Source organism: Coffea arabica, chromosome 1e (genome assembly GCF_036785885.1).
Source record: "Coffea arabica cultivar ET-39 chromosome 1e, Coffea Arabica ET-39 HiFi, whole genome shotgun sequence".
In the NCBI taxonomy this organism is placed as follows: domain Eukaryota; kingdom Viridiplantae; phylum Streptophyta; class Magnoliopsida; order Gentianales; family Rubiaceae; genus Coffea; species Coffea arabica.
In genome coordinates, this window is record NC_092311.1 from 3,326,173 (window position 1) to 3,344,823 (window position 18,651).

Here is an 18,651-nt window from a genome sequence, read left to right on the forward strand (position 1 = left end):
AGTGGATTGTTAGATTAGAATATTGTTGGTGTTGGGTTAGGATTGAAACTATTGGTGTTGCGTACTAACTATTAATATTGAATTCTAAACTTACCAAATAGGTTTAGATAACAAGTGTTTTTTCTAAATGATTTGAACCGGTCCTAAACCGTCTATTCTGGTTCCGATTTCAGTTCAAATTTTTGGTGAAGTTGAATCTGAACTTTTAGTCATGACTATGATTTCAATTTTCAAAATTCGGTTTCCGTTTTGGTTTAACAAATTGCCCGTCTATTCCGGTCCAATTACAATTAAAAGTTGAACCGGGCTTGGGATCTTCTGTCTACTATTTCTGTCTAACTTCTCTGATTAAGAATGGACGACATCGTTAGCTTATGCTATTGATATCGGTTTTTAACTTCACCATGCTGCCTTTAAAAACCACACGTCACTTCTAAAATCTCAAACTTTCACCTCTTCTTTCTCCATGCTCTATTTTCTCATTGAAATTAGTGATCTTTTATAGTCTCCATGTCCTTTTCATTTATATTTGTTCACCAGTAGATCGACAAGTCTTATTCGAAAGTAAGCAAACCTTAAACACTTTTGATAGACAATCAAACATTTCTTGGGACAAATTACAATTATTTAGACACAAAATCTTTTGTTTATCATTAAAGAACCATGACCGGAAATTTCCCCTAAAAAAGAGTTCAGATTTAGTGACTTGTTTAATACCAACGATGTATTTTTTGTTTACCTTAATAGATTGATAAGATCTGAAGAGCAAAGAAGAATGGTGATAGCAGTAGTTGAAAGTAAAGAATGAACAAGATCTACACCTCCCAAAAAAAAAAAAAATTAGATGGCAAAAAAAATTTTAGATGGCATGACGTGGATTTTGGGCCAAACGATGTCACTTCGTATTAGACTGAGAACTTAGATACGGGATCCGGACCAGTTGAACCGTGGCTACTCCAACCACTAGGCCAATGGCTTAGTGACAATGGCCACTAGGGAGGGGTTTAAGTCTCTCCTTGGGTTATAGGTGAGGGTTCAAACCTCACCTGCACCGAAAAAAATCTAAGGGTTGTGTCATAACATTCCTTTGGTATAGTTGGGTCTGTATACCCACTAGCCCCTTACCACAGCCTCCTTAGACTCCCCCTCCCCCTAGATTATGATAGAATAGGTTATACAAATGTATCGTTGCTGACAAAAAAAAAAAAACTGTGGCTACTCCTAAGTCCTAACAAGTTAATAAATAAGAGAAACAGTTTCCACAAGGAATTCAATGGAGTATAAGTTAAAGTCATGACATGACCAATGAAAGCTACATTTGCCTTGCGGACCACGAGTACCATAAAATAAGTGGATAATGCGTAGTAGCAGCAGTCATCTGTGCCGTAGTATAGCATCCAATCCATCATTCTTTTGAACTTTTACGCTTCTTTTGCGGATAAATTTAAGATAGCTGATCTAAACCAGGAAGAATCAATTGTGTTTTTCACTAGTTGAGTCACAATGGCGACTTCTAAAAGGGAATATTGATGTATCCCTCCTCCTTCAACAAGGCAAGCAAAAGATAAATAATAAATAAATATAAGAGATAAAGATTCCAAATCAGCAATGATCTTCAATTAATAGTACGTGGAGAATTAGGTTGTCAATTGTTGGGACCATTTCCAACTTTAACTGTGAATTTTGAATCTTGAAAAGGATTGTCTTGTTTTTCTCACTGGTAGAGTACATTGCATATCAGCAATGATCTTCCTCAATCCTTCCAACCTTTGAGCATGGCCTTTGTACTTTTGCTCGTTTGACAAGTCGCAGAAGATCAAACGTTTGGATATTGATGTGTGAATTTAACTGTTGATAAAGGTGAGTTATGTTGTAAATAAAGTAGCATTTCAAAAGATTTTGTCTCACATTGAAAAATTAAAGAGACTTCTCATCATTTTATAATGTTTAGTTTTTTATTAGGTTTGTGTTAGATTGGTAACTAGTGTGGGTTCGCGCACGTATTAGAGGGAAGTTGAGTGAGGCCGTTTCAGTGCAAACTGACAGATTTGCACCCCCTGCAGGTGGTTCAAACACTGCCCAAGATACGTTCGTGAGTTTTATTCTAGTTAAATGTTAGTTTTCATCCCAGGATATGTGTATTATTGGTTGTATTATTGCTGAATTATCATTTGTCTTTGTTGATCTCACCATTGTGGATTATCTCAAGTATATATATCAAAACAAAAAGACGTTTGAAATTAGAAAACTAATTTCAGAAAGCATAGGACATATATTATGTGCTTACGCTAGCTTTTCACCAAATTCACATCAGAAGCAGCACTTTTCTGAAGTCCAGAAAGCAATGTGCTTGAATGGTAGCTCCAAAGCCGCCTTGCCTTCAACTCCAATATGAATAAAAATCTAATTGATTTGAAACTTGACAATGACCAATCTTTTTTTTTTCTATTCATAGCCAGTAATGCTGATGCCAATTATTATGATATTAATGGCCCTTGACTAACTGATGAGTTAGTGTCAAGCCTATGGTTAACAATTATATATTTTAATGGAGGCTAATGGGCTGCCCATGTTATTATGTTTGCAGCTAGTAATTATTGATTTTTCAGTTAATAAAGCATGCTAAACAATTGTCATTTCCAACAATGAGATCAAGTGTTTGGAGTGGACATTATTCGTAAACATTATTTAACTTTACATTATGAACACGTTTTTCAATTATATTTTCGTCTTGTATATATCACATCATAAAAATAATACAGTATTTCTGTACAGACACACGCTCAACTTGGAACATATTGTTGGGCGAATAGGTCCAAAAACTACCTGTAAGCCAATGTGATTAACAATCAAGGAGTTTAACAGTTTTTTAGGGCAATTTCAGGTTTACATTACTCATCTTCTTATTATTTCTTCTTAAGATGACACTGCCCATATTAACACGAGTTGTTATTGAACACATAATCTAGCAGGTGGTGGGTGAAATTTTGAAGTTTTTTTTAAAGTATTAATTATATGGAAATGATATATTTGCACAACACCCCTATTTGATATCTACACATCCTTTAATATTTAATTCTTTATTACATTCTAAACCAATTTTAAGATTGTGAGCAAGTGTGAATATCAAATAGGGGCTTCCCTATGACCCTCGGTTCCGTTTGATAAAACTGAATATGAATTCTGAAGTCTGAATTTTGAAATCTGAATACTGAAATAATTAATTTGCTGAATTTTAAGTACTGAAAAGAAATATATGAATGTCTGAATTTTAATGCTAAATCTATTTATACTGTTTGATAAACATTTATAACTGCATGATTAATAAGTTAAATTTGACAAATTTGTCCTTATATTTTTTCATCCAAAAAAAAATAGAACCTATGATTTAGTTAGCTAAAAATGTTAGCTATGAAAATGATAATATATATTTTTAAATCAAATTAATATAAAAGATGAAATATATTATATGAGGAGTATTAAGAAAATGTGAAAATCATTCAAAAAGGGAAAAAAATAGAAAATCATTAGATAGAGAATATTAGATAGTTTAATTAGATAAGAATTTTGAACATAATTAACAAACAAGGGTAGATTTGGTAGATAAGATAAGGTAATTGAAATAATTCTATTGATTCTTATCAGCATTAAGCATTCAGTTAGGATTCTTGTGCTGAAAAAAATACACACAAGTTTAGCACTACTTAACAAGTTCAGCAAATGGATTTTCATTTATCAAACGCTCAAAACATTTGAATGTCTGAAAAAATTCAGATTCAACACTTTTTTGTTATCAAACAGACTCCGTTTGCCATAATTTGGATTAATCTGATGAGTTAACTTTTTCAAGACCAGATATTATTCTCTGGAACTTCTTTTCAGTGTTCGGATTGCAGCTAAACTAATCAGGTTTAGCAATCTTTTCTTTCTTCTTTTTCACGATCATTAATTTTTGGCGTTCTGGCTTGTACTTTTATGTGCAAACAGAGAAGCAACCTGATTATTTGATTATTGTACACACTAATAGTTGATATTGTGTTCTAAATGTGACAAACCTGATAAGGTGCTACTGTTGCTATTCGTTATGATTCTTTAAAATCTCTTTAATATATAGTTTAGCAATATAAATTCAGTTTACGAGAATGACAAACTTATACTACCAAATCTGGTTTTTAGCCCATACGTGATGAGGCAGCGGATGCGTGAATATTAGATTTGTTTCACGAACGAAATCCATAGAAGAACAAAGGGTGAATTATGTTTCAACCCCTGAACACGAATCAAAGATTCGATGATAACAAGAGAAAATTCTCAACAATTGAGATAACCAATTAAAGTTTCATTGATGTTTGATAAAAGAGGAAAGGGTGAATTATGTTTAAACCCCTGAACACGAATCAAAGATTCGATGATAACAAGATAAAACTCTCAACAATTGGGATAACCAATCAAAGTTTCATTGATGTTTGATAAAAGAGGAATCGATTACAAAAATCTTAACCATGCCTATTTATAGATTACAATGAGTTTTAAAAAGAAAACAAAACATACATAAAACCCTAAACAAACAAAAAACAAAACATACATAAAACCCTAAACGAACAAAACTATGTTATCTGGCTGAGATGACTTTCGGCAATGTTTGGCTCTATGTCTGACTAATTGATCACAATCAATCTTAGTGGGTTCTATGACAGACCTTATGACGGGTTCTATGTTGGGTGTCTGACTTGATTTGACCCAGATTCATTCGCAACCTTTTCTTTTTCGCCATAAAATTACAACCTCTATTATAAAATTAATAAGTAAACTAATAAAAATACTACTAAAAATACTATGACTACCTAATTATTTAACCTAATCAACTTCCTAGGAAGCCTTATTGATACAGATTGATAGATTGAAGAACCAATGGTTCCTCAAATTGTATCAATACGAGTCTTCATATAATTGACATAAAGTATTCTGCATTCTGATTGAAGCCTATGTTCTGACTATGCTGAAGGTGAGAAGTGGCCAACTTAAGATGTGACAAATTCATTAACTTGCCAAAGTCTCCCCACCCTTGTACTTTGTGTATGTTCTAGAAGTCGCATTAAAGAACAAAGTTTGCACTTTGAAATCAATTTGATTTTTGACAAAGAGTTTCAGGCTAGAGCACAATCTGAATTGTCAATTGGTCATAATTCTATTGCACCTACCAGTCCTTGGATGCTAGCGATTGCAACTTATTTTCTTTCAATTCATTCCATTTCTAGTCAGAACTATTTAGGTCCTCATAATTCCTAAGCTGCCAGTGAAAACTGAATTGGCCCGAATTTGGTCAAACTTACTCGCTGGATAAATTTTGACTTGAATATTTAGAAAATTCATACTCCAGCTTGTAACAGCTAACAATATATGGTCGACTTTGTGACTATCTTGTTTATTTTGTCATGAAGATGCTTATCGAATATGCCAGAAAGATTATTCTTGATATTCAATGGTATAATTATTGCACGTATCGAAGTTTCTAACCAGGTGTACGCAGTAGTTTGGCTGTTTTCATTGGTTTATGTTGTCTAATATTAACTTCTTATTAATGGTTTAATACCTTTATAGTTTCAACTTCTTTTTAATCTCTTCTTACGGTAATCTTCAATCAAATTTTTATAGTAAAAAAGGGGCAACGAAGGGATCAATACACACTGCCTAAAAATACAAAAATAGAACGACCATTTGGATTGCTATTTTTAGAAATTTTTGTAGAAAAATGTATTTGATGTCGTGAGGTAAAAAAGTGATTGGGATATGCGTTTGCGGAAAACGTAAAAATTTTTCTGTGAAAAATCACAATATTCTAAACTAAATGATAGACATAAGCATGAAAATTCCTAAACTCAAGGTAGTGGCTTATCATTTAGTCTAGTCTGTTTCTGTTACTTAAATTATATGTTGCTTCATATGGAATTTCCCTTTTAATTGGAACAAATTACTCCACGAGCTAGCTCTTTTACCTAATTCTAGTACAATTCACAATGAGAAAAAAAAATTGCTTTCACCATGTCTTGTTAAATTAAACATTTATGAAGACATGATGACCTCTGTAGAAACCGATATGTCATTCAATTCATTGGGAAAAAACAAAAGAGAAAAATTGAAAAAAACTATTATAGCTTGTTTTGTTTTAATTAGAGGTATGGAATAATCACGGGATAATATCATTACAAGTACTGCTAAGTTTTGATTTGGCATATCTTTACCACCTATATACCACTTAATTCAAGTAAAAAAAAAATTAGAAACTCGAGAGGTTCCTTCTCATATGTTAGTACACGTGATTTACCTGTAATACTGATATTGAATCACCAAGGGCACCCCATAATTAGCTGTTTGTATGCTTTGAATTTAATGCTTAACTTCAAACTAATGGTTCTGTGGTGAAAAAAAAAAAGGCAATAAATAATTTCAGCTAGTGTAGAATCACCATTTAAAGCCAGCTTAATTGTGATAGACGCGAAACTTGAATGGAGCAAGGGGACGAAAACATAAACGACCAACAACATTAGTATATATAGAATATGAAACTTCAAGAATAAAGCATTCATAGTTGATAATGGGTTCATCCTATGATATTCAATTATCAAATATTCAAATTTTGTTAATTTTGCAAACAATATATTCGCTTTTATAATAGTCATAGGTAAATTGTTAGAGCGTGTTCGGATACAAGTTTCTTTTCTAGATATTATTTTACTTACGTCATAAATACATTTTCTTGAGTGAGTGGAGTGCCTCCACCAAAATTGAATATAAAGTGAGGCGAAGTAATTTCATTTCATGGAAAGAGAATTGGAGTGGAGATTTGAGACTCCATTGGATGCATTAAATTGGCTAGAGGTAACGTGGGAATGTTTTTTATTGCTGCAAGCAACACAATCATATGTATGGCACGTTTTAGCCACGAATCGTGATAAAGGATAATTTCCGTCTATTTGACATTTTAAGTTAAACCACTAGGGGTTATGTATTTTTAAATCATACCTGAGTTATGCGAGTAAGTGAAAAACCACAGGGAATTTTGCCCAATAAAAAAAGGGTAGGGGAAGGACTCAATTGATAAAGGGCACAAAATATTTTGGTCAAAAGTGTAAATTCAGCATTCTCTAACCATGTATTAACTATTAAAACTTAGGGATAATTTCACAAACCTTCCCTAAGGTTTGCCTTAATATCACGTTACACTTTAGTAGTTTCAAAAATTTCTCTTTCCACCAATTGATTTACATGTTTTATAAAATTGTCAATCCCTACGCATTAAAAATTCATAAAAAGGAAAGATAACAATTTACTTCTATTTGTACCCTTTTCTTGTCCTTTATATAAATATTAGAGCAGCAATTAAAACTAAAATAAATCTAATAGGTAAAAGACAAATTGGGAGAGATACAAGTGCAATAAAGAGAAATTGTGGCAGATAAGTAGTTTTACAACTGCGTAATAACTAATATTTCAACTCTAGGGCAATAATGGTAGCAAAAGGATCAACTTAAAGATGAATTTAATAGAATTTAATATGTCAACTCAAGTTTAGCAGCAAAAGGATCAATTTAAAGATGAATTTAATAGAATTTATTGTACCAAATCATAACAAGTTTTAACATTAGAAAGTACTGTTATAATTCACCAACATTATTTGTATAAGGAATCGATATTATAGTTACAATACAAAGGCAACAATCAAAATTCAGAGAGCGAAAGAAATCCAAATAAACAATATTTGCTTTTAATGTCCATTTGTTGTGCTTTTGATGTGTTAGGTAATAGTAGTGTGAAAAGTTCCTTATTTTGTATTGCTACAGCAAGAAAAAGTCGCTATTATAAATGACAGTTTTGTTAATTGTTGTCCTAATCTTTTTTACTTTCCAAATTCATTTTTTATGCTAATTTTATATAATCAATTAGCAGTTTTCTGTAGGGTAATATCATTAATTTACTATCTATAATAGAGATGTCTTGTCAATCTAATAGGAGACGTAAGAGAGATTTTTGAAATTATGAGGTACTAAGTAACATTAAGAAAACCTTAGGGGAGGTTTGTGAAATTATCCCTAAAACTTACTTGTTTGCAATCTTTTTCAGTTTTTTCTCCCCCTTCTTCCCCAGATGTCCACAGTCAAGACACGGACACTTTCCTCTCTCCAGTAATTTCAATTCTCACAGCAGATTGAAAAGCTTTCTGATGTGAAAAGCTTTCAATTCTCAGGAAAATCGTGAAAAATGGAGGATAAGGAGGCCGAAGAACCGCAGAAGAAGCGGCCACGCTCTGACTCTGATAACTCGAAACGGGTAATAATCTTCATTCGCACTGTATAAATTTCTGTATGGAAAAGAGTAAGAAATAGAGCAAATTTTCTTATTTATTATATGCATTTAATTTGGTTATTTGAAAAGTGCATATTCAGTTGAGTAGTCTACATGCAAATAATTTTTCTTTTTCGTGCAGTAATTGATTAATATATCTGTAGTCCAGTTGTACTTCGAAAGTAGGGTTTTTTTTTTCATGGCACGCGAAGAATTAAATTGGTCATATCTGCTTGGATGTTTTGATTTGCACTCGGCAATTGTGAAGAAAGTTGATAAACAGTTTTTTTGTTTTTTGTTTTTCTTTTTGGGACAAAAATGAAGACTTTGGAAAATTCTTTGGTTTATTGATTGGTGTAAGACAAGAAATGGTGTAATTGGTGTTGGAATGTGATAACCAGTTGGATTCTAGAGACTGGAAAATGTTGCTAACATTATGAGTTATTGACTTGAAGGCATTGGATACTTCGCAGATGGAATTTCAGGAGAATTGTATGATAGACAATATTGTGGTTTCAGTACAGCTGTTTTGAAATTTGATTCCAAAGCCGGTGGTCTTGTAATAGGATTTGGGGTTTACAGTGTTTTATTCATATGTTCTACCAGCTAGGAGCTGAAAACTAGTCAAAGTTTGAGTCTTTCTGTATATATATATATTGAGTTAGTTGTGGAAATGGCCTTGAAGTTGTTGGTAAAAATTTGTACTCTTTTTTAAGAGAAGATTTGGGGTGGGCTTCAGTAAAAACCATAAGTAACGTTTATTACCATACCACATAAACTAAAGGATTAGTGACCTCGACTTTCTGTAGCCTGTACAAGAAGTGAAAAGGGTGTTCTAGTCCAAATACCTTTTAGATATGAATAAAAATTAATCATGCAGTAATGTCATGGTTTTCTTGTAGACAGCATTTACTTGCTTTTCCATGATCTTGAGACTCGGTATTTCCACCAAAAACTCTTTAGACATTGTTTCTGTAAAGAGAAAAACAGAAAAGTTTTAATCTTTGGTTCTCAATGTCTAAATGCCTGAACAAGTTTTGTTGTTGGGGAGAGAAAGAGGATATTAAAAACTTACAAGGTTCTGTTGTTTGTTAAGATTGATGCTGCACTTCTCCAGTATCAGAATCAGAGACTTGTTCAGCAATTAGACATGCAGAAGCAGGAGTTGCTTGATCTGGAAGTCAAAATGAAAGAGCTGAGAGATAAACAAGCTTCTTATGATTCAGTGTTGATTACAATTAATAGACTCTGGAATCAGGTACTTTTTTTCACATGCACTCATATATGATTTGTAGCTCTTTTCTGCACGATATGCATTAATAATGGTTTTCTGGATGTATTTCATGTAGTTAGATGGTGAACTAATCCTTCTGGGAGTACGAGCTGGGGCTGGTAAAACAGCTCTGCACAGTTCTGATCAAGTTGATCAATTACAAGGTTGCCTTTACAATATAGAGAAAAGAAAAAGAAAATGTATTCTTTGCAGCTTTTTTAAACTCATTGAGCAGGGATAAAGCTCTTTTGTAATGCAACTTTGAACTGTGCTTCCACTATTAGGTCCAATGCCATCATGTCGTGCAGAAGATATTTTTCTTTGCAGGCTACTGCAAACAAATGCAATTGAAAGCACAGGAAGTGATGGAGCTAATGGATATATCAAAGAAGGCCTAGCTCGGCGTCAGGCTTCTACAAGGGCATTGATGAAATTGTTGGAAGATGCTATTGAAGCTCAGAGAGCTAAAATAGAGAACATATCGCAGGCTTTTCATGGAAAATCATCTGCAGAAGGTCAGTAGACCTTAATAAATGGTCCGTTTAGTTAGAATAATTTCTTTGTACGCTTTATTTTGTCATCTCCTATTCCTATTTTTTTAGTCATTTATTCATATCACCATTTTCGGCTATCAGATTTTGTGCTCATACTGGGAAAGATTGATGCTTTAATGAAAGAGGAAGTTGATAATCTGCACAAGGTGATGGATATCCTTCATTTGAAGCATAAAGAATATGCTGATGAGATCCAGACCTGTATTGAGAACAACTCAGTTGATCAATCAGAGATAAAGAGACTTAATGGTATGTTAAATTTTAGTACACCATTACCTGCTTGTGTGTTTGAAATTACAGACAAAGGTTCTAGTTTCAGCTGATAGATATTTTTTTTTGGGTCAAAGGATCTCTCCTTTTTGTGCTTTTCTTCCACATAATGTAATTTTGGTTATTTCTTTTTGTCATAAAGAAAATGGCAAGCTTGTGAACCTTATTTAAGACAGGTAGTGTACTGCATTTTTGTAGTTATAGGTCAATTGTGTATGATGTGGTCATCATCTTTCAGGTGAGCTGGAAGAAAGCACGGCAGAACTTGAGGAGAGTAGAAGAAAGCTTGTGAATCTGAGAATGCAGAAAGAGGGGCCTTCTGCAGTACAATCCCCCATATCAGTTGTTGCAAATGGAACTGCGTCTCCTGAAAAACCTGCAGACAGGGCCAAACGTTTACGAGGACTGAAGGATTCGATTGAGGAGACAAAGGTGTTACTCTCTTTCTCTGTGATTGTGCGTCTGAGTGAGTTTTTGCCTATTGTTCCATCTCTGTCTCTGTGTCTCATGTTGTACTTGTATTTTTGCATGGGTTACTTATTAGATATTACATGGTGTAGGTGTCCTTCTAAGCAAAGCATAATATGATGTAGGTACTTGCAGAGGATCGTCTTGCCGAGGTTCAAGAGATGCAGGAAGACAATCTCAGCTTGTTAAAGCAGTTGCAGGACCTTCAGGTTCTAAATTTGTATTCCCTAAGTTGAAAGTAACCAGTCATATGCTACCAAGCATTTTCAAGACTTCTTGTTTGCAAATCTAATTCGATTTTTAAGCAGCCAAACTGTCTTTTTTGTTGATGAAATTTGTTACTTGATTTTTCTTTGTGCAGAATGAACTGAAGGATGATAAATATGTGTATTCTTCTCGTCCTTACACCTTACTGAATGATCAGCTCCAGCACTTGAATTCTGAAGCCGATCGGTACAAAGTGCTTGCAGAATCAGTGCAGGTCAATGAAATGAATAACAGAATTGTTTCGAGAAGTGCTATCCATTTTTGGCATCAAACTTTTTGTATTAACTCTGCAATTGATTAGCAGGCTGAGAGATCTTTGATAATCCGAAGGGAGAAGGAACTTTCTGTAAAAGCAGAATCTGCGGAGGCTGCAAGAAAGGGGGTTGAGAACTTAGAAGCCAAGATTGAGGAGTTAGAGAATCAACTTCATAAGTCGATTGTTGAGAAAAATGAGCTGGAGGTTAAGATGGAAGAAGCTTTGCAGGATACAGGTTGAATCAACTGCGACTTGTACTACTTTCAGTTTTCTGGTGGTTTTATATCACATTCTCAATAGTCCTGGCTTTTCCAGGTAGAAAAGATGTTAAAGAAGAGTTTCAGATTATGGCTTCTGCTTTATCAAAGGAAATGGGAATGATGGAAGCTCAATTGAATCGGTGGAAGGAGACAGCCGAAGAGTCCCTTTCCTTGCACGAAGAAGTCCAGTCGCTGAAAGCTTTGGTGGACAGTAAGGTTTGATTTTGCATATGTGATGGTTTTTTCAAACTAGATGTTCCATTTTACTGTTGCCAAAGGGTAATTTGTTCTTGCCTTCAGCAGAAGCTTAAAGTTTGATGTTTTCTCTTTTAATTTTTTTTTTCCGTTTTAGAACCAAACATTACTTGGTTAGGCTATTTGCAGTTAATTTTATATGAAAAAGTTTATGAAGAAGTTCAAAACACGTGATATTTCTATAATTTCTATTTCCTAGAGCAACCCACATAATGTTGTGGGAATGCCTATTGCTTAACATTTTAAGAGGCAATGGGAAGTCAAATATAACCACGAATCTCCTTTAGGCTATGTCCATCTCACTGAACATGTAAAATTGACAATGACAATGTTCGAAGCTGTTATGTTCAAATTCACTGTATGGAGTGAAATTGCTTTGCTTTCAAAAAATAGAGCACCTGGTTTTGCTTCACATAGAAAGTCCTTCAGTGATGGTGCAGCTAATTGTTTATGTTTAGGTGAATTTTAGCTTTTCAATTCGGAAGATTGAGTTAGAGGCTTGGTTCTGTTTGTAGCTTACCTTGCATGTTTCTAGGTAGTGACACTTGTTCTTTCCTTCTCAAGACCATCAACTTGGTTAAGATCCATGCTGGATTTGATTTTGAGATATAACATTGTTATCTCAGGCAGCATACATTTATTTAAATTTGTTGTGTTGTTGCTCCTTTGTGTGGACATGCGGTATCTTTGCTTTTCAGTTGTGGGTATTTTGGAATTTTTGGTTGTTTTACCTTCTTTTAATTTGTAGACTACCGAAGAGAAAGACTTGGCTGATAGATGTGCACATCAAATGGGAGTGATCAAGTCTTTGAAGGCATACGTAAGTCTGTGGATGTTTATATGATCTGCACATCTACCACATTTAAGCAGTGTGCTTGCTTCTTTATAAGAATGCAGATACTGAAAATTTGGATGAATGATATTGACCTATGAATATGAAACCTTCACAGATTGAGAAGATGCAAAAGGAAAAAGAAGAGCTACAAATATTTGTGGACATGCTTGGTCAGCAAATATATGACAATAGGTGAACCATTATATGTTGCTTTTGTGGATTTGTTAGATAAGCATTTCAATCATTTCTTGGCACAAGCAAATTTGATGAGCCACCTCCCAATGCTCATCCTTGAAAGTGCGCATATTTTAAATGCAGAGTATGATTTGGTGTATATTGAACTTTGGAATGCTGATTACAGTACTCTATTGCAAGAGGAGGTGTTGAAGAATGAACCAATTTTTCTTGTTTGTTACAGTTGAATTCTGAGCACTCTTTTTCTCTGAAAATATAAGATCACGAGGGCTGAATCGTCAATATTGCGTGTGAAAGGCTCTTTCCCTTTTTTACTGATTTTTTAAAACTTAGTAATGGGTATTGTAGAGTTATCAGGTGAATAAAAAGCTTGGAGCCTTGGAATGATTTTAGAAGTATAATATGTTGAGTGGGGTTTTGGTGGTAGGTATGCAGTGGTTTAGGTGGTAGAAATCTTTCTAAGTAAATGAAAAACGAAAAAATACAATTGCACATGGAGTCAATCAATTGCTACACTAATTGGGATGCACACCCCTCTATTTTATACTGATCTACTCTATGCAAAAGCTTGAAAGTTAAAGTGGTTGGACCTTTGAAGTTGGGTGACTTAGCAAAAGATCAGCTTGTATTTCACAAAAGATGATGCTAATGCAAGATAAACTCTGTTCAAAACACCAGAATCATCTCTCATATGTAAAACCTTTGAATGAAGCCTTTACTCAGCAAGTTGTCACACCTTTTGCATGAGAACAGACCTCAGGGTCTTGGGATGGTAGGCCCCTCTATTGTATACTGATTTACTATATGCAAAACCTTGAAAATTAAAGTGGTAGGACCTTTGAAGTCAGGTGTCTTCACAAAAGATCAGCTTTTGTTTCACAAAAGGTGATGCTAATGTAAGTTAAACTCTGGGCAAGATGCCGGAACCATCTCTCTACGTAAAACCTTTAAATGGCATCTTACATAGCCAGATTGTAGCAAGCCTTGCATGAGAACAGACTTCAGTATCTTTGATGTTTCTTCTGCTCTCGTCATGCACGCATTTGCTTTTCCTTCAAGTTTGTGGGACATTAAAAACTGTTTATACTATGATATTTATGGAAGTAATAAGGGGTGGTTTGCAGAGATGGGTTCATGGTTTTCACTTTCTGTGGTTTGTAACTTGAGCTCATTGTTTACCTTATCCAAATAGCTTGTATTCTTGATGTAGCTGTAGTTTTTATAAAAAAAAAAAAAAAGAATTGGCAAATGTTAATTGCACTCCACTTTTTTAGAATGGCACTCCCACTATCATTTGTATCAATGTGGTTTGAATTGTTGTGCGACCTGGTCATGGTTGTTTTAGAATGTTATACAGGCTAATCTGCAGCTTAAAGTTTCTTGAAAGCCAAAAAAAAAAGCATTCTTTCTTTCTAATTCATGTTGTATGCATCTTGACAAATTTGTCTAGATGTTTCAAACCCTTTGCAAGTCACATATAATGGAAATGATGGAACACTATTTGGAAACTGGTATATTTTGGAAAAAGTTGCTCAAGTGAATTCAACTTTCATTGTTCATGATCTAGTTGAGATTGGGATTGCCTGACTTTCCAGTTGAAGTTTACAGGTCACACAATATTGAGCTAGGTGCAGACCTTCAGGTTCTTGCTGCCATCTTTTTTCTAGTTTTTTGTGGTTGGATATGTCAATGGTTGCATTTTGTTATGCCTGATGTCTTGAGTTGTCTTTTTGTGAAAATATACTTCTCAACTTTGAAGATTGTATTATTATTCCCACCTTTGCTCGAAAGGAATCTAGAAATACACTTCTGCAAGTGGCAAATAGGATGATCCACTGATTGACTGAAGAGGAAGTTTAATGTTTTGGCAGAGATTGGAAACTGCTTTAACCTTTTTTTTGTTTGGTAGGGTTGGGTGGGAAACTATCGATTAACTGAACTTCAATGGGATGAGCCTATTTTTATCCTTTGTCCTTTCCCCGTGTCTTGTGCATGCTATTTCTAGTTTCAGAAACAAATATTGAAGGGCCTTGAATGAATGTTATGTGTTAATATTTCAACGTGAAATCCTTACCGTCAGAGCACCATCTACAGCCTGTGTCAACATTAAAGTCTGGAAAGCTATAGAGGACATGCACTCCCCATTTTAAATATGTTCACAAATTTCAGAGTGCTGTATTTCTTAATTCTGGGATTGTTTGTTTTAGTTTAATAATATTGCAGATCTTAATCCAATTTTAAGCATATCCTCATTTGGTGCTTGTTGGGTTCTATCTGCAACTAAATACTAATACATTCGTTAATTTGATGGGCTTTGACTTCACCAAATTTTGTTTATTTATGCCAGAGATGTGAAGGAAATTAAAGAGTCGGAGCAAAGAGCGCATGCTCAAGTTAAAATTTTGAGAAATACTTTAGACGAACACGGCCTTGAATTGAGAGTGAAGGCTGCTAAGGAAGCTGAGGCAGCTTGTGAGGAAAGGCTTGCTGCTGCTGAAGCCGAGAAAGCTTCTTTGAGGGATGAAGTAGATGCCTGTGACAGGTCATTCTTCTTGTCATGTTGAATTCTTGGGCACCCTTAATTCTTGATCTTCTTGGTGCTGCTTTTTGTTGGTTTATCTTCGCTGCTGTATTCTCAATCTGTCTTTAAGAATCAGAATCTAGTAAATATTGAATCCTTGCTGTTCATGCAACGCTTTTCCTAAGCAATCTTGTACCTTAGGTATATGTATCAAAAACTTTGTCTAGAGCATTGAAGTGGGCATCATGTCTGCCACTTCTACAAGCAGCTTATTATGTGTCAAAGAAGATGGGAACTGATTTAATGATTTGAAAGTTACCTCTATCTTACTGTTACCAGGGCTGGAACTGGTATTGGAAGTTAGTGATGAAAAATTGGAGCTTTACATGCTGAAGCAAGAAATTTTACAAAGTTAGGGTTTTATGGCATGTTTATGGAACAGGTTTAGAGTTATGGAGCATATATGAATGTCAAACATGTATGTTTTACATATTTTCCAGATTCCCATAGCTTTCCTGAACTTGGTTATCGTCAATGGCTACCAATCTTGTGTGTGGTGATGATGTTTCCGTGGGAATTTGGCGTATAGCTACAGCTGTATCAGAAAAGCCCAGTTGCATGAACAGACTAATGCAGTTTTACTTTGCCACAGGGATGTTTTAAAGCTTCAAGAGGCTATCAAACTAAAAGAAGCTGAGGCAGAAGCATATATTTCTGAAATTGAGGTATTTACTTACACTTGGACCCTGAGATATTTCAGGTAATCTTCTTTATTGCCATGACATTTCTTGTAAGATCTTGTTTGACCATATATTTCTGATTTACTTTTATGTTCAGACTATTGGTCAAGCATATGAAGATATGCAGATGCAGAACCAGCGTCTCTTACAGCAGGTGACTGAAAGGGATGATTACAATATTAAGGTCTGTCTTTAAGTACCTTCTCCGGGTTTCTGTTTTTAATCTCCTTGTGCCATCTAGGTGAAGTAGCAGGACTGATTCTTGGTTTTTGTTTTGCAGCTGGTATCTGAGAGTGTGAACTCAAAGCAGGCACACAATTTGTTATTGTCTGAGAAGCAAGCATTAAGCAAGCAACTTCATCGAGCTAACGCAATGCTGGACTCTCTGAAATTGAGAATTACTCAATGTGAAGAGCAGGTGGGATTTCTTTTGGGTAGTTCAATTTGATCGATAATTCTCCTTTTACAGAGATGGAAATTTGCAGGTCAAAGTTCATCTGATGGAAGCTTCAAGGTACATAGAAGAAGATAGACAGCTTGCAGCAGACCTAGAAACTTCAAAAAGGGAACTAGTGGATGCTGAGAAGGAAGTTAAATGGCTGAAATCTGCTGTTGCATCATCTGAAAAGGAAAATGAGCAGATTGAACGAAAGAAGGCTGAACTTCTATTGGAATTGGAGAGTGAGAGGTGATTTTTCAAGTGAAGGCTTTTTTTTTGGGTGCATTTAATACTAGATCTTCTCCCTCAAAACTCTTTCTCCTTAACACTCAGGGACAATTTGATGTACCTTAAAAACTCTTTACTAAAAACAAATACAGGCATGAAGTTGCAATACTGGGACAGAGTGACTTGATATAATTGCATAGCATTCTTGCAACAAAATAGAATTAATGTATCACTTATCAAGCAGAAATGACATAATTTTTCACCTTAACTACATTATTGATAGAAACTACCATGAAATTCTTGAGTTTTGGTTGCCAATTGCATATGCAAAATTGATGGTTCCTAGCTTAGTGGACAATCTGTTGAGGAGGTTTCCTTAGCTTATTAATGATGTTACATGCTTGCCCAAACTTGTCTTGACTTATTGCAGTGTCCTTGGAACTGTGTAATGCTTATGGGAACTGCATAACGTGGGAGACTGCTGCTTTATCGTGCTATATTCAACTAGCTGGGTTTTGTCACGGATTGAGATTATATGCCATTGGTTGATTATATTCATGGTCATGCTTTTAACAATGTTGTTGGCCTTGAATAACAGTTTACAAGGAGGAGACTGTCATGCAGCAAGCTCAATTTTTCTTGGATTTAGATAACAGTTTACTACAATATTTCACTCATGCTTGTAGAATCTTACTGCTTTTGCAATTGGTTGTGTTTATGATGTGACAAGTCTTTCATGCATCTATGTACAATTTCTTTAGGTGTTGTGTATGTTTAGTCTGACTAACACTTTATAAGAGCAGAGAAGCAAGGAAGAAGATTCAGGAAGAGATTGCCACATGGAACAAATCTATCGACGAGATGACTTCTGAGAACGAGGAGGCTGAAATTCTGAGACTTCAGGATGAAATTAAGGAGTGCAAAGCTATTCTCAAGTGCGGGGTGTGTTTTGATCGTCCTAAGGAGGTTTGTGCACATGACATCTTTGGATCAAAGCTATTCCTCATAATTCTGTTGAAATTTGTCCTCTCTGCAATAATTGTGCTCCTCTGGTATTTTTGGGAGCTATGTAGTTACTCCCATGAATTTGTTTCTACGAGACATTGTCCCTGAGGCACTGTAGAATTGGTGAATTCTTCAGCTAAGTAGTGCCCATAACCTGGTTTCCGTTTCTTGGCAGGTTCTTATTGCCAAGTGTTATCATCTGTTTTGCAATCCATGCATCCAAAGAAATCTAGAGATCCGCCATCGAAAGTGTCCAGCTTGTGGAATGGCATTTGGGCAAAGCGATGTTAAATTTGTAAAGATTTGAAGGCACGTAGTTAAGATGTCTTAATATAGAACTCAGTTTTCAAGTAGAAACCTTGAGATCTTATGTAATTTTGTGGAGGTCTGCATCCCCAGGAGAAGCTATTTGGATTACAGAAACTCTCGGTCTAAAATCTCTCTCTCTCTCTCTCTTTTTGTTTTTTCTTTTCTGCTTTTAAATGCTCTAGATGCAGCTTTCCTTTGAAGAGTGCTTTGAGGTGGAATTATCTGCTTGTTTCTCTCAGTGGTGAAGTCCTTTTCCTTTTGGCTCAAGAAGTCTTTGTCAGCTGTTATTTAATCAACTCTGACTCGTTGATATTTTTAGCAAGTGGATAAGGTTTAGTGATTGACTGAAACAATTGTATAAGGATAACCTGTCGCTCTACATTTTGGAAAATATCAACAGGTCTTGGCAAGGTTGGGGGACCAAGACAGGGAT

At 34.9% G+C, this 18,651-nt stretch overlaps 1 protein-coding gene across 4 annotated transcripts; it reads left to right on the top strand.

The window, feature by feature from the left end:
* Positions 1-8,127: 8,127 nt before the first annotated feature.
* Positions 8,128-18,332, top strand: LOC113699194 (E3 ubiquitin-protein ligase BRE1-like 2). Of its 4 annotated transcripts, none has more exons than XM_027219370.2 (19): positions 8,128-8,328; positions 9,440-9,601; positions 9,693-9,780; positions 9,901-10,131; positions 10,252-10,419; positions 10,679-10,872; positions 11,034-11,117; positions 11,270-11,389; positions 11,480-11,666; positions 11,747-11,907; positions 12,695-12,766; positions 12,897-12,973; positions 15,324-15,518; positions 16,150-16,222; positions 16,335-16,421; positions 16,518-16,655; positions 16,723-16,925; positions 17,708-17,870; positions 18,085-18,332. In XM_027219370.2, exons 1-19 carry the CDS (start codon positions 8,260-8,262, stop codon positions 18,214-18,216), a joined length of 2,604 nt encoding a protein of 867 aa, XP_027075171.1. In that variant the 5' UTR covers positions 8,128-8,259; the 3' UTR covers positions 18,217-18,332. The 4 variants fall into 4 exon arrangements, with proteins under 4 accessions (XP_027075171.1, XP_027075186.1, XP_027075191.1 ...); XM_027219390.2 differs by having other exon boundaries at positions 8,154-8,328; positions 10,679-10,906; XM_027219379.2 differs by lacking the exon at positions 8,128-8,328 and having other exon boundaries at positions 9,581-9,601; positions 9,697-9,780.
* The last annotated feature ends 319 nt before the right edge of the window (positions 18,333-18,651 follow it).